The sequence below is a fragment of the Diceros bicornis genome, chromosome 41, assembly GCF_020826845.1.
Source record: "Diceros bicornis minor isolate mBicDic1 chromosome 41, mDicBic1.mat.cur, whole genome shotgun sequence".
Lineage (NCBI taxonomy): Eukaryota > Metazoa > Chordata > Mammalia > Perissodactyla > Rhinocerotidae > Diceros > Diceros bicornis.
Window position 1 is genome coordinate 7,508,260 of NC_080780.1, and position 15,383 is coordinate 7,523,642.

Consider the following 15,383-nt stretch of genomic DNA (forward strand, 5'->3'; position numbering starts at 1 on the left):
ACCTCTCTGTGGCCCAGGATCCTCATTTAAAAATGGGAGAAACAGTAGCACCCACTTCCCGGGTTGTTGTAAGGATTAAATGAAGCGACACACACAAGCTTTTTAAACAGTGCCTGGTAAGCACCCAACAGCACTGGCCGGTGATGCTCCGTGGGCACTGGGCACGTGGCAGGAGATCTGGCCCACACCACCCGTGTCCTCACAGCGCTGTTCTTCTCAGGGCACTGTTCCTTGCTCTCTCCTCTCCACGAGGCCCTCTCCTCCTCTCCTGCCCTGACCCAGAGCTGCTCCCACCTCCCCGGAGCCTCCCCGGCTTTGCATGCCAATCACGCTCAACATCCACTCTCCTCTACCAGTGGACAGAGTCCCGTCTGATTCATCTTTTAGCCTCTTCTCAACACTCTTCACATTCAATATTAACATTTCAGTGAATAAGTGAATGATTTCCTTCCAAACTCCCTGCTCCCCTCCACCCAGCCCCCACTGTCCCATCTGTTGAGGACACTGACCTCTCCCAGTTATCCAGGTTCAGAGCCTGGCCTCCTCGCGACCTGACTCCTGGAGTCATGCACCTGGCATCTCTGACACCGTGCCTTCCTTTCCACTTATGCTGCTGGGGGCAAGGTTAAGCCATGCCCCTCGGGCCTAGGCTACTGCCACACTGGCTGTCCTAGCTGGTTCCTGGACTCTCTCCTTTCCTCTCTGGCTTCTCTCACATCCTGGCCTCAGTCTAATCTTCGGAGAACAAACTTTGTCCACGAGGATGGCACTCTTCTGCTCAAAAACCTCTCACCGAGCCCCTAGTTCTTCAAGATAAAATCCAGACTCCCAGGCTTGCACTTCACATCCCAGCAGTGGAGTCCCAAGCCTCCCATTCAGGTCTCTAAACATGCGCCGTCCTCAGTCTCCCTCGTCAGCCCACTGCAGGCCTGTCCGGCCCGCTGGTCTGTCCCACGGGGGTGGGAAAAGGACTCGGGCTTCCCTCTGTCCTCACACTTCCAATCCTGGCAGTCCCCTGCTATGGTGCTCCCTCTGTGCCTCTCCACCTAGACACACTGTATCCAATTTTCAACCCCAGCTGGAGATCTGACCAGCATTTCCTCCTCGCCCAGCTTCAAAGAGATGCCCCTGCTCCAGTCAGGGTCAGAAGCCCTTCCTTTTGGTTGGTTTTAACTGATTTTCAATGTCTTGGCTTCACTTGGTCCCCTCTCTGAATTCCTGCTCTTGTGCTAGGAGGTGCTTATGAAATAACTGTGGACCGTCTGCCTGGCTAACAAAGGCCAGGATCTGGCCTCACCCCCAGCATAACGAATGTGGAGGAGCCACACAAATAAAGCAACAATGCCATCATTTCCAGCAGTTAACTCTGATAAGAATTTCCACTCTAAGACGCTGTACTGCTGAAGTAAAGTGAGAAGACCATTTTTTTCTGAAGAGTCACAGTCCTGGTGATAACAGTGCTTTCAAGATGTAGGAACTCAATCCGAGTTCACTGTCACTCCCTGACCACGAGCTACACTACTGTCTTAAAAGAAGACATGACACGGGCACAGAGCGCGGTTATCAGAGAGTGTCGCAGATGTATCAGCCACCCCACCAGGCGGTCGTGGTGACTCACTTTCTGGCACGTGCTAAATCATTGGCTCAATTTTCCCAACGTAATGCTGCAACTATGACAACAATACATCACTCACAGGACTGTAGTCTTAGAGTCCTGTGACTACTGTTTCCATCACTGCGATAAAAACTTGTACCTCACAAATTAGAATGTTTTAAAATATAATAACAAATTGATGTTTTCCCAAGCCTCATTACAAAGTTAACATAGAAGACCACAATTTCAGGTTTATGCTTTCACAGTTGCTTGCAGAGAGCAGAGATATAGAAACCGTGTATGTCCTTTCATAAAACCTGGAGACACGAGATGTGGTCGATCGTGGACTGGAAAGTCCATCATCCACCCCTTAACGAGGTCAGTGTGTGCATCTGCTTTGATGTACACAGTGAGGGCACAGGTTGGGGGAGGTGGGGGGCGGCACCTCCACCCCTCCCGGGCTGAAGGAGCAGCAGGAACAGGCAGGTTCAGCATCAATCATCATCATTTTCCTTTAGCAAAAAATGGAGTCATTTTAAGAGTGAGTTTGTCAAAGGAACAAATACTGACTACCTATTTCTATCCAGTTAACGTGCTTGGGGTGGGGGATTGACTAAGCTCTTAGTTCTTTCCTGTGACAAACACAGACTTACCAAAATTTAGGTTGTCTAACAATCTAACTCAACGGGGGATGTGTAAACGTCCTCTGAGCTGTTCTGTTTGGATGAGTATTCCTTTCCTGACACTCTTCCAGTGGATCTACAGACTGCTCAGTATTTTATCTAATACCCAAACATATGTTTTAAAGAAATCATCCTATGATATTATTTTGCTGTGAGTAGTCTGCAGAGTGGCTGATAGAACATACGTCACAAATCGCAGACTGTGTCCAACACTGAACTCAGATATTTATTTTATATTCTCTTTAATGGGTAAAGAATATCATGCAATGATGCTGGACACGGCCCAGGTTCAGAGCAAAGTCCTCCTCCAAAACCCTTCACTGGCCCACAGTCAGGAGACCAAAGTCCAGTCGCAGGTTGTTAGAAGCATCTCCATCTTAGTCCTGAGGGGACTGAGGGATGAGGTGGTCACACAGCCTCAAGTGGCAGACAGGGACTTGAAGGCCTTGTCTTCCCACCCACCATTCTGTATATCGACATCCTCACCATGGAAGTGACCAGATGGCTGCAAACCGCTGTGTTCCTCATGCAAAATCCCCCAGCACTCCAAGGCCGGGCCCCTCATGCAGAGCAAGGGGTGGTCTCCACTTCACTCGGATGAGAGAAAAAGGGACACAAGTGAAACCTGGTGGAAAATCTTTTTTCCCAATGACATGTCACTTTCGCATGTATAAAATAAATGAAAACACCTTTTAATGCCAATGAATATTTAGCATCATAAAAACACCACCCAATCTAAGTAAAAACGTTATGAAAGTGAAGTGTGTACCCCTACCGTGCACACGAGTATATTATTACAGCCAGCCCAGTCTAAAAACGAGTCATCCATTACTTCAAGTTAACCTTGTCAGTTAAAGTCTAACCGTGACATAACAGTACCGTATAATTTTAAACTCAGAAAACGAGAAGTAAACAGCAAGAAAACATTTCAAACATATAATTTTCCTCTGGGGTTGCCATTCAGATGCCCCATCTAAAAAGCGATGTTTTCCACAGACCAACAGTTAAAATAAAGAGACAAAAGGTACATTCTTCCAACTTTGCTAGGTCATTTGTAACAATCAGCTATAACTGACAGAAGGAGAGGATTCCACATAGGTTAAGTAAAACATCATCAGGAGGGATAAAGTATTTTTGTGCAAGTGACTAAACACGAGTTTTTAAAAAAAGAAGAAAACAGATTGAGGGATGCTTGCACAGACCCTCGGTGAGCTAAGGACATGTGTGCATGGGACCTTCACGACACTAAAAAGTTCCCAACTGGGTGCCAAGTGGGCGCTTAGTAAGTTCTGCTTGATGACCGTGGTGGTCTTTTCCACCTTCAAGGTCCCTCAGTGTCAGCTGTGTAGACAAGGACAAGCAACACCAGAACCACAGACTACCTTGGGTGCTCCAGCCAAGGGCCACCCTCGGGCCTCTCTTTCCTCTCAGCTCCTCTCTGCTGGGGGTTCAGAGATGGAAGTCATTAACCCTTGAAGCACCCTGTCCAAGGAGCCCACCCACCCACAGGGGGAAGTAAGTTGAATGGTCACCGGCTCATTGGTGAGACTCTTATAGTTCGGACCAAGGTCTGGCCAAAGTTACCTACAAGAAAAGCAACGAGCAAATTTGTGACATTGGGTCTGTGTAGTTTCTACTTTGATGGAAGCTCATTTATTGTGCAAAGAACTCGGTGCTTTCATTAAATCTATCAGCACAAGACGCAGCAAGCTGAGTCAACGTCCAGGATAAAGGTGAGGCTTTGAAACATTTATTAATTCATAAGCCAGGATCAAGGCAGACCATCTTGCTGGGCAAGACGAAAAGGCTGCATTAACTGCTTCACATTAAGTCACATACACGCTAACTGTGCTCCACAACAGCTGGGTTTGGTCTTCTCCTATCACATCCCACATATCTCTTTCAAAAAGCAAAATCGCATCTAAGAGTCTCCAGAGTCTACAATGCATTAGAAATCTAGAAATGCATTACCACTGTTACATCAAATGTAACATCACGAGTCTCCCATACAAGGAAGAAGCCACGTGGATGCAAGTGACTGTGTCTTCAGAAAAATGCCCTTGAGAAACGCAGCCGATCAGGACCACCAGCTGCCCTGCAGAAGCCAGAGACTGGATTCAGCAAACAGAACTTTGGAAACTGTGTCCCAGGCTTCTATGTCGTGCGGTAGGATGACCACAGGATGAGGAGCAGAACACTGGACTGGGGGCTTCAGTCATGTGACAATCTGACCCACCAACTGGAGACACGATGATTGCTGCCAACTGTGGAGGCCGAGGGCGGATCCCCCTCCCGGCGCAGGGCAGGCAACGACTCTCCCGTCAGCTGGAAAATACCATTATCACAGATGACTAAAACGCTGAAATAAGGCCAGTCCTTGTGAAGAACATTTTTTTTTTTTTTTTTTTTTTTTTGTGAGGAGATCAGCCCTGAGCTAACATCCGCCAATCCTCCTCTTTTTTTTTTTTTTTTTTGCTGAGGAAGACGGCCCTGGGCTAACATCGGTGCCTATCATCCTCCACTTTATATGGGACGCCGCCACAGCATGGCTTACCAAGCAGTACTTTGGTGCGCGCCCGGGATCCGAACCAGCGAACCCCGGGCCGCCGCAGCGGAGCGCGCGCACTTAACCGCTTGCGCCACCGGGCCGGCCCCTGTGAAGAACATTTTTGTTTCCTTCTTTTAGAAAAATTTATAACCAAAAATTCATCATTCCAAAAATGTGAAACACTATGGTAAGGAAAAAAAAATTGATGAATAAGAAGGAAACATTCCAAATTGAAGTCTATTTCAATTTAAATTAATCTAGTTTCCAAGCTGGCTTTCCTAACTTTTCTGACTGTTGTGACCTTCACACACTAACTTATTCAGGACGTGTTCCTCAAGTATGGGTCCCTGCAGCAGAACCAACCCAGCCCATCTGAGCAGCGATGGCCGGGAGGGACTTACGGGGCGAAGGCGTGAGAAACACTCAGGCTTCGTGACCCAGTGGACACCTTTAAACCTAACTTGGTGACCCGGCTCTTGCAGGAGTCTACACTTCACTCTTCCTGCGTGTCATGTTGTCAGGACACTGGTCATCACCATGATGAAAGAAGTGGTTTAGATGCAAAGTAGGAGGGACAAAGTTTTCAATTCTACTCAAAACCAATTCTACATGATAATTATAGACAGCAAGACAGAAGGGCGGGCGGGCAGACACACGGGGAAGCTTGGCAAGGAGCTACTCTCTCTCGGTGGCAAATGTCTAGATTCTGGCCACAGCACATCAGTCTCTTTCCAACCTAATGGTTTGTTTACTGAACATTAGCGGATTTTGATCTTAATTAATAGGGCTCCAGCCAACAAAACTATATTTAAGTCTCAAAAATTAGCCACATGAACAAAAGTATAACTCTTGTATTATCACTCCCACCTAAGCTATTTTTAAATTTAAATCCCAAAACATTAGGTTTGAAAAAACTGCCAGAATCTGATTTGGGAATCTGCTGCTTTGCCAAGTGCTGTCAGTTAGCTTAAACTTCACTCTCCCCCTTACATATGTATGTACACACACACACACACTTAGACTCATTCACACACTCACACATTCTCACACACTCACACACACTCATGCACATTCACAGCCTGTTTTCCTATCAAGTTTCCTAACCTTGGTTTGCTACCTAAGTAGGTAATTGTTCAAGCTATTTACACGTAACTGTAGAGTGGATACATCCAGCATTTCTCTTCTTCCGTCCTCCGAGGCCACGCAGAGCACAGACTCTGGCTGAGACAAATGTTTGCAGGCCCTTCTTGTCATCTCAGGCCAGCTCTCTCTCCAACCCGCTCGGCTCCCCAGGCCAGCAGTGAGGCAGAAACCCTGATTTGCCCACAGCAGCCATTCTGACGGCCCAGGCCCCGCAATCCTCTTCCCTCTCCACCTCTCCAGGCTGTAGCCCATTCTGAACAAGCAAAAGTTGGCAAGGCATGCATGACAAGAACAGAGACATCATAAAAAGAAAAAATGTCAGTGCCCTGATCTGGTGCAGAACAAAAGGCCCAGTCCACACCGGCCCTGTGCATCAGAGCTCTCCTGGATAGGAGCAGGGTGGAGGCATCTCCTCTACCTTCTCCATGCTCAGGACACCAAGAGACTGGTCAGAGACTGCCAGCCAGAGATGCCAGCTGCCAATCAGGCCCTGTGTCAAGCCGACCACGGCCACACTACAGAGCCTGCCCCAGTTCCTGTGAGTGACACCCAGAGCAAACTGAGCATGCGTTGTCCAGCAGAGGCCAGGAGCACCCATTCCAAAGAAACCTGGGGTCTCCAGGATCCTGGAGGAAGGAAGAGGAGCGAGGTCACCTACCCAGTCTGCCCTCTAATGCAAAGCTCCTCCCAGCCCGCACAGAGTTAGAGATATGACCACGTCAGCAAAGACTGCTGGAAGCTCCCTGTTCCCTCTTCCTCGAAGACTTTTCATGGCCAAGTGATTAAGACTGGGCCAATGGCGAGGATGTAGAGAACTGGAGCCCTTGAGCACAGTTGGTGGGAATGTAAAATGGGATAGCCTCTGTGGAAAACAGTATGGAATTTAAAAAATTAAACATAGAACTACCAATGATCCATCAATCCTACTTCTGGGTATATATCGGAAAGAAGCAAAAACAGGGACAGACACTTGTATACCCATGTTCATAGTAGTATTATTCACAATAGCCAAAAGGTAGAAGAAAACTACGTGTCCACCAATGAATGGATAAACAAAATGTAGTAAATACACATTATGGAATATTATTCAGCCTTAAAAAGGAAGGAAATTCTGACACATGCTACAACATGGATGAACCTTGAGGACATTATGCTAAGTGAAATAAACTGGTCACAAAAAGACAAATACTATATAATTTCACTTATCTGAGGTCTCTAGAGGAGTCAAATTCATAGAGACAGAAAGTAGAAGGGTGGGTGCCCGTGGCTAGGTGGAGGGGGAGTGGGGAGTTACTGTTTAACGGAGGCAGAGTTTCAGTTTGAGAAGATTAAAAAAATTCTGGAGATGAGTGGGGGTGATGGTTGTACAACAATGTGAATATACTTAATGCCCAGAATTGTACAGTTAAAAATGATTAAAATGGTAAATGTTACGTTACGTATATTTTACCACAATAAAAAACAAAGATTGGGTCAATGAACATGAGTGAAAAGATATGTGCAACTGGTGGGTCAGACCCTAAAAGTAAAGGCACGTCCCCCTTCCGGCTCCCCCTCTCAAGCCAGGCTGGAGCAGAAGGAGGCCACGCACTGGCCAAGGCAGATGGACAAGATAGGAGGAAGCAGGTCCCTGCTGATTTGACACCTTGTCTTAGTCCAGTCAGGCTGCTATAACAAAATGCCACAGACTGGGTGGCTTAGAAACAACAGACATTTATTTCCCACAGCTCTGGGGGCCGGGAGGCCAGGATCAGGAGGTCAGCAGGGTCGGGTGAGGGCTCTCTGCTGGTTGCAGACTTCTTGTTGTGTCCTCACATGGTGGAAGGGACTAGAGAACTCGCCGGGGTCTCTTATAAGAGCACTAATGCCATTCATGAGGGCGCAGCCCTCATGACCTAACCACCTCCCAAAAAAAAAAGGCCCACCTCCTAATACCATCACCTTGGGGGTTAGGATTTCAACATATGAATTTTGGGGGGACACAGACACTCAGACCACAGCAAACCTCAATACCAGCCCTGGACTATTGACGCAGACTTTTACATAAGGGAGAGAGAAAATTATCTCCTCTTGAAGCCACTATCACTCTGGGTTGTCTAATAGGGCCACTTTATGTTCCTCAAAATAAGACATCTAACACCTTCCAGGTCTGCAAAGAACAGGACTACACAGCTGGCAAGCCAAGTCAGAGCGTATCAGTCTGAAATATTTTAGTGACAACTGATCTGTCTGTTGTCATATAGTCTGGCAGAAACAAAGTTAAGTGGCAGTTTAAAAAAAAAGTCAATTTTTTTAAAAGAAGGATTTAGAACTTCTGGGAAGACTTCGAATCACAGGATTTGAGAGCTCACGTGAGCCTTGATCATCTCACCCAGCACCCTCCACCGACATGTGGGAGGCAGAGCTCATTTACCGACTTCTCACCGTGTGTCACATCCTGTGCCACGAGATCTCGAGGGACATCCCTGCCTCCAAGGAGCTCAGAATTCATCAGGTCAGAGACAAGTAAATGGAAAATCCTAATCCCATCTGACGGTTCCAACACGGGAACCAGCGGCAGAGGAGAGACAGACGTCAGAGCTCATCCCTCCGAGACCAGAGGAGGAAGCTGCAGCTGGTGGAGGAGCAGGAGTCACTCTGGGCAAGGAGACGAGAAGCCCAGAGCCAGGGGAGGAAGCAGGAGAAAACAGGGGCCATCTGGCTCAGACAGGACACAGGAACAATGACACGAGGAGAAGCTGGAGCTGTGCAGTCCCGTACTGGACACAGACACAGAGCATTTTCGTCCTCACTGAAAGTTGTGTCGGACAGCGCTGGGCCGGGAGATGGGCAGGAGCCACGCAGGGATGGGCTGCAGGCTCAGCTCAGAAGGGAAACGGGAATCGTGCACAACTCTCACCAGACTCAAGTCTTCTTATTCCTGAGCCAGTGTTCTTTCCACTAAGCCTGCCTACCTGCGTTTGATAAGAGAGAGTCAGACAGGATTAAGGCCCAAGCAGAAGGCATTCCAGATTAGGGAAAGATACGCTGCCAGGCCCAGGAAGCCACTGCCCTCTCCTCTGTGCGCAGAGCGGTGCGAGCAAGTCCATGGGCGTCCACAGAGAAAGGACAGCCTGCTGCCTGGAGGAAGGGGAGAGCGTCCCTAAGACAACGGTTCCTCATCTGGGTTCTTGGACAATTGCGTGAGAAAGGAGGGAGATGGATGAACCGGACTCCTGATTTACCTGGCTCATCTTTGGGGATTTGTGCCATTCTTTTTAAGAAGGGATAAGGATTTCAAATGATCTATCTAAAACAATCAGTGTCTCTTAAAAAGGCATTATTTGATTTGGTGGAGGTGGGGAATGGATGTACAAAAGTGTTTGTGCAAAAGCCTTTGCAGTCTGGGAATCTATCTAATGAAATGTAGCAAAATAAAATACATTTTAACAGTTGCTTGAAAAGCTTTTTCTTTTTTTCCTTTTTTCAATAGAAATGTTTTGGCTGTGGAATTTATTCTAATGGGACTTGACCTACAGAAGACATGGTCTAGCAAGCAACAGCTCACCAGATTGCTCAGAGGGATGGGGACCATCCCTGAGACAGACAGTAAGAAATACAGATATTGTTGGAGACCCATTGTGATTTTGTCTTACCAGAGAAAACAGCAGAATCTAGTCTAGATTAAATCCCATTAGGTCCTGAAAATAATTACCATCATTAGCTTTGTCAAAAGCAAATGAAACCATATAAAGTATACATGAGAAAAAAGTTTAATACTCCTACAGGAAGAGACAGGCAAAAAATAAAGAACCATGGCAACATGAAGGACAAGTGATACAGCACAATGCTGCCATCAAGTCAGGCGCTGAAAGCCAGCAGGTGGCCTCAACAGTAACCGCTCGAGTGACAAGGTGCAAATGAGGAAGCAAAGGTATAAAATGGGAAGGGGGTGGGGGCTAGAATTTAAATTCACTTAAATAAATGAAAATCATAAAATAAAGAAGGAATATTATCAATATATCAGTAATACAAATCAATATTAAATATTTTAAGTAGAGAAAAAGTACACAGATGAAGACATACAAAAGTTTTCAGTGGGTCATGAAAGATCAAATCCATGTTCTGTTACAGTACAAAGTAACTGAAAAAACGCATAACTAAAATTAACCAACACATAAAATCCACAGACCCCATAATTAAACGTGGATAGGGAGAAAATGAACAGATGTAGGGAAATATCACATAATAAACACATTAACTCTCTACTAAATATTTTTACTTAGTTCAAGTCTAAACCAGGACCAAGTGTTCCTATATTGTAAATTGGCACATCCTGGATCTAAACACTCCTTTGGTATCAAGTATGTCTACTCACTGTTTAAATCTTCTAATCAATTGCAAAATGAAATTTAATCATAAATTTAATAACAAAGCACAATAGGCCAAAAAACCTAAACTACTTATTATGGTGTGTAAATAGAGCCTATAATCACTGTTTTCTTAATGATTCTGGAAACACTCTTGGGTGCACACAAATTATGACTTCACTTCCCAGGTCCCAAATTCAAGAGGCCACTGACCCCAGGCCTGCATGTACACGGGCTGTCACTCTGCCTGGGCCTACCTGGTAACAACTGGCTCTGCCTGGGCCTGGGGAAGGTCCTGCAGAGAACAGAGGAGGGGCTGCGGGCTGCCGTTGCTGGAGACAGGAGAGACCCAACGTTGTACAAATATCTTTATACCAAATTTAATCATACTTTAGTTTCATCATCCTTACACAACCACTGAAAAATATTTAAAATCCTCTAAGATTTTTTCATCTTGTGACAGGCAAATGTCCAACTCCTCCAATTTATTAAGGAAAATTATAATTACAAAAGTATAAAATTCCACTTTACATCCAACAATACCTAACTTTTACATTCTTTAATGAATTGCCAACATAAAGAATAGCTTAGAAGTAACATCTCTTAAAAACATAGCTCTAATTAAATGGGAAAAGTTTAACGTAACAAATGATATACAAGCTATCATTTTCAAGAATGTAAAAACATTCTCTAACATGTCAGCCAAAAGCTTAAAAAAACCTTTAAAAAAAAGGCCTATAAAACTAAACTTCTTATTATGGTGTACACTTGTTACTATTTCATTAATATCTGTATGCTTGTGAGAGCGGCAATGGCAAATGTCACTGTGGCAGGCCATGTTTACTGTCAAGAGTAGCAGGCCTCCTATACTTTATATTATGTCGAGAGCTGACAGGACTAGTGCAGCTCAAATTACCCGCTTCAATTAATTTTTTAAAAATTATCTCTGGTTCTAATAACTTGATTAATAAATACAAATTTATGCAGAGAAATGAATGCCAGCTACGTCTACACGAAGCTCACATTTTGACGAAATTGACTGGCACACGGCCACTGCTTTTGACATAAACATAGTGCCTGAAAGCAGACATTCATCAAAGGTACCAGCTGGTTTGACATTTCATGTCACTGGAAACGCTTCTAGTCTACAGAAATATGTGTTTCCTCCATAGAAAGAAAAATCACCCAGTATCCTGCCAAACCCCAAACCGTCTATCTCTTTTTCAAATAGGGTCCGATGGGAAATTTAACCCCATGTTCCATAACAACGGACTACTGGGATGGATCTCACAAATACTCAAACAGATAAATTAAAAGCAAACAGATAAATTTAAAGTTTATCTTAAATGGACTTAAATATATTTTAAAACTTCACCAAAAGGCAATTTGCCTTTATTTGTATTCTAGAGTATTCTATTAATTGCACTTCAACTGAGCTCTAAAATGCCTTAAAAGTCACACCAAGTCTGACTTGTTAGTTTTTGCACATCCTCCTTCCTAAAGAATACTTTTCCCAGACAGCTAATTTAGTTATAAGTCATTGTTTTACGGAAATTACTAACAAAAACATACAATTTCAATCCAATTAAAAACATATTCTCGTGTTCTCAACAAAGATAACTAAGAACTGTCTATTAATAATTTAGTCAGACACACGATCAGTGAATTTACATTCACTAACCTCTCTATCCCTTCAGTAACCCTCAACAAGCGACGCTGTAGACTTTATTTTATAACATGAAACCTCCTTAATTCATCGTTCCCTGTCCAGCCCATTTCTACACAGCACAAGAATAGGGGGTAGGTTCCTTCAACAACGACAACAAGAAATTCATCACATCAGTTCTCTGCTGTCATGTAGAAAAGTGATAGCTCTCTGAAAGTTTGATTTGATAACAAATTGTTGCAGTATCAGAAGGAAATCAAATTTCCCTGGAGCATGTGGCAAGCACTGCCTCCTTCTCAAGCAACAGAGGAACAGGTCAGAGAAGAGAGAATGGTAACTTCAGTGAAGAACCAACAGAACATGATTGCAACCAACAACGTACCAAAGCCAGAAATTTCACATCCATACCTATCCTTTCTGGTAGGCAAGCAATATACCTAAATTATATAAAATTTTCAAAAAACCCAAGACCATTTCTCTCCTCTGATTTTAACACACAATAGCTTACTTAATATTAAACACGTAATTCTTGTCTGGAAAATATAAGCACATTGATATTTTCTTAATGTCTCTTCACTAAAGGTACTAAAACAAATGACAAATAATAAAATAATTGGGAATAACAGAAGTCAAAAACAACATGTCTACATTGCTTGGACAAAGACGCTCCAAGAAGCAGATTAGACGCTCTGAATGTGAGTGAGGGGAAAGAACCAAATGCATCAGCAATGACAATTTCATGTTTTGTTATCATATCCATAGTAAAAATGCTTAGCTTCCCTGTGGGACTCAGATGTGAAAGCCGCCCAGAGCCCTGCAGGCGCTGTGAAGAACCAGAGCCTGGCCCTCCCTCTTGCCTCCGCCCTGCCAGGCTGGGTACACACAGCGCCCAGCCTCCGGGTTCACCATCTCACTTCCATAATCAGATTCCTTTAAAGGATTTTACAAACACTTTTTGGATCCAGTTGTGCTGGCCTCTTAAACATCTTCTACTTCATATATATTTATAAGGTGGTAGGGACAAAACGATTCAGTCTCCTTAAAAAGGCTCATTAAATAGGCTACGAAAGTGACAGATTCGAAGTTAATTCTGTTACCCATTTCCCTATGTCATTTTGGGATGCCCATTACCATGAAAAGGGATTTCCCACATGTATTTTCTTTTTGGAGAATGTGTTTGTTCAAACGGACTTACCTCACCAGCACTAAGCGCACTGCAAAGAAAAAAAGTTCTTTTTAGAATTCCTCAGCTTCGGGATTATCTGATTTGCTAACCTGGCTCACTTTTTCCTGGCATTAAAGGGAGAGTTTAAAAAAAATAAAAGTCAGTTTGAAAACCTTTTGCAGACTTCGGCAACACAGCGGCCTAAGGGCACAAGAGCCGGGTGAGTCAGTGGGACACGACTGCAAAGAGAAGAGATTAGTTGTCCCCAAAGCTGCGTCTTTCGAGACCAGTTGCTATAGCGGAAAGTGGGCCCACTCGATAAGCAGGTGCAGGGCCCACCCCAGCCACTCATTCCATTTGCAAGACTCATAACACATTTGCTCCAGGCCAGCGAGAGAGCTCGCAGGTCCGCCGAGCGCCGCCAGAAAGGCACAGCGTCCGCAAGGACCGCGCGCGAGCCCGCTGCGCGGAGGCGACGCGGCCTGGTTGGGTTGTGCAAGGTTCAAACTCTGGCTCCGTATCCGGTTAAAGGGCAGGATTGTTTTTCTCGTATTAGCAAAGTTACTCTTTCTGCGAGTAAAATGTGAATGTGACATGTAATCCCTACACGCAAGGTGTGGGGATGGAAAACAGACACCGGAAAGGTTTGGGCAAAGGCAGAACCGCGCAGGCGGGGATGGAATCCTGGACTTTGGGCGATGCTGGGACCTCCACCCCGAGCCCGGGCCCACCCCGCGCCCTGTATACTGTGCGGGGGAACCCCGAAAATGAAAGCCGGGGTGGGGGAGCAGTTGTCATGAAAACCTCCCGGGCTGTGCCCTCTACACAACCCTTATGAGACCGCGGGACCCAGGCGTCTTCGAGGTCCCGGAACCTCCCCTTCACATTGCGGGCAAGAGTGGACGGTGGGGCGAGGTACCGTTCCCCGGCGCGGGGTGACCTGACTGGTACTCGGGGGGCACGGGGCAAGTCAGTGACAGAGCTGGAGTCCGAGGCCGGGTCTCCCACCATATTCCCACTCCCCCAGGGCGAGCACTCAGAGGTGGCTGAGGAAGACTCCGAGCTGGATGGGGGCTCTGCCCGCGGGGACCCCAAAAAGAGGCGCGCGCGCACAAACACAGCCACGCGAAAAATGCTCCGGCCTCGGCCTGACACTGTTACCTGGGCAACGACCCGGGCGCACAAAGTACACAACCCCCTTCCCCGGCAGGGCGCGGGCCCGCGGGCCAAAGAGGGGCACCCCTGCCCCGAGCGCGCGCCGCTGCCCGCGCCCCGGCCCCGAGTGCGCGCGGTGCGGGCGCCGGCGTTGGAGCCGAGAGGAGCCCCCGGCCGCGCCCTGCCCGGCCGCCTGCCCTCTTACCCGGTGGGGGGCTTAGCCGCCGAGGCGCGCGGCGAGTCCATGGAGCCGGCAGGCGGGGGGCGCGGGCGGCGCTCGGGCCCGGCCGAGTCAGGCGCGCGCTGCCGCCGCCGCCGCCCTCATTCGCTTTTTCCGCGCTGACCCATCGTCCTCCCACGCGGGGCCGGCGGAGGACAGCCGCGGGGCCGAGAGGACGGAAGGGGCTGGAACCGGCCCGGGCAGGCGGGAGCACAGGCCGCGCGGGGAGGGGCTGGCGCGGCGCGGGGCGGGGGCGCCGGGAGCAAGGTGCGCCGCGCCCCCGCCCGGGCTGGCTCCGCCGCGCCCACTGGAGCACCGCCCCCGCCCCGCGCCGCGCGGCTGCCGAGCGCGGCCCGCGGCGCGCGTGCGGGAAAGGGGTCGGGCGGCACCTGGGCCCCGGGCGACTGCCCCTCGCCACCCCGGGGCGACTCCCCGCCCGCCGCAGCGGCCCCTCCGGGGCTTCCACCCAGGGAGAGAGTGCGCCCCTCTCTGAGTGAGGTGGAGGTCCTGAAGTGCCCGCCCCGCCACGGCGGGGAAGAGCTTCGCGAGCAGGAACCACCTGGCAGCGGTGACGCCCGGCAAGGGCGAGGTGGCGGACCAGTGGGGGAAGACTGAAGTTGGAGCATGAGAAGTGAGTGACGGGTGTCGCTCTCTGCGCTGGAACCCAAGAGAACCTTCATCCATGCAACAGTTATCTAGTGCGGCAGGTCTCAAAGTGGGTCCCTGGCTAGCGGCAGCTGGGAACTTGTTAGAAATGCGGATTCGGGACCCCATCCAGTCCTAGGGAATCCGAAACAGTGGGGGCTGGAGCGGGGCTCGCAGTACTAACAAGAGCTCTAGCTGGAAGCACTCAAGTTTGC

At 47.6% G+C, this 15,383-nt stretch overlaps 1 protein-coding gene across 6 annotated transcripts in view; it reads right to left on the reverse strand.

Annotated features, from left to right (window-relative positions):
- The window catches only part of COBL (cordon-bleu WH2 repeat protein), a 271,535-nt gene extending 256,818 nt beyond the window's left edge, over positions 1–14,717 (reverse strand). For all 6 annotated transcript variants that reach the window (XM_058534817.1, XM_058534815.1, XM_058534814.1 and 3 more), the window contains exon 1: positions 14,509–14,717. In XM_058534817.1, coding sequence (XP_058390800.1) covers positions 14,509–14,549 — 41 coding nt within the window. In that variant the 5' untranslated portion in view covers positions 14,550–14,717. The remainder of the gene's footprint in view (positions 1–14,508) is intronic.
- Positions 14,718–15,383: the final 666 nt, after the last annotated feature.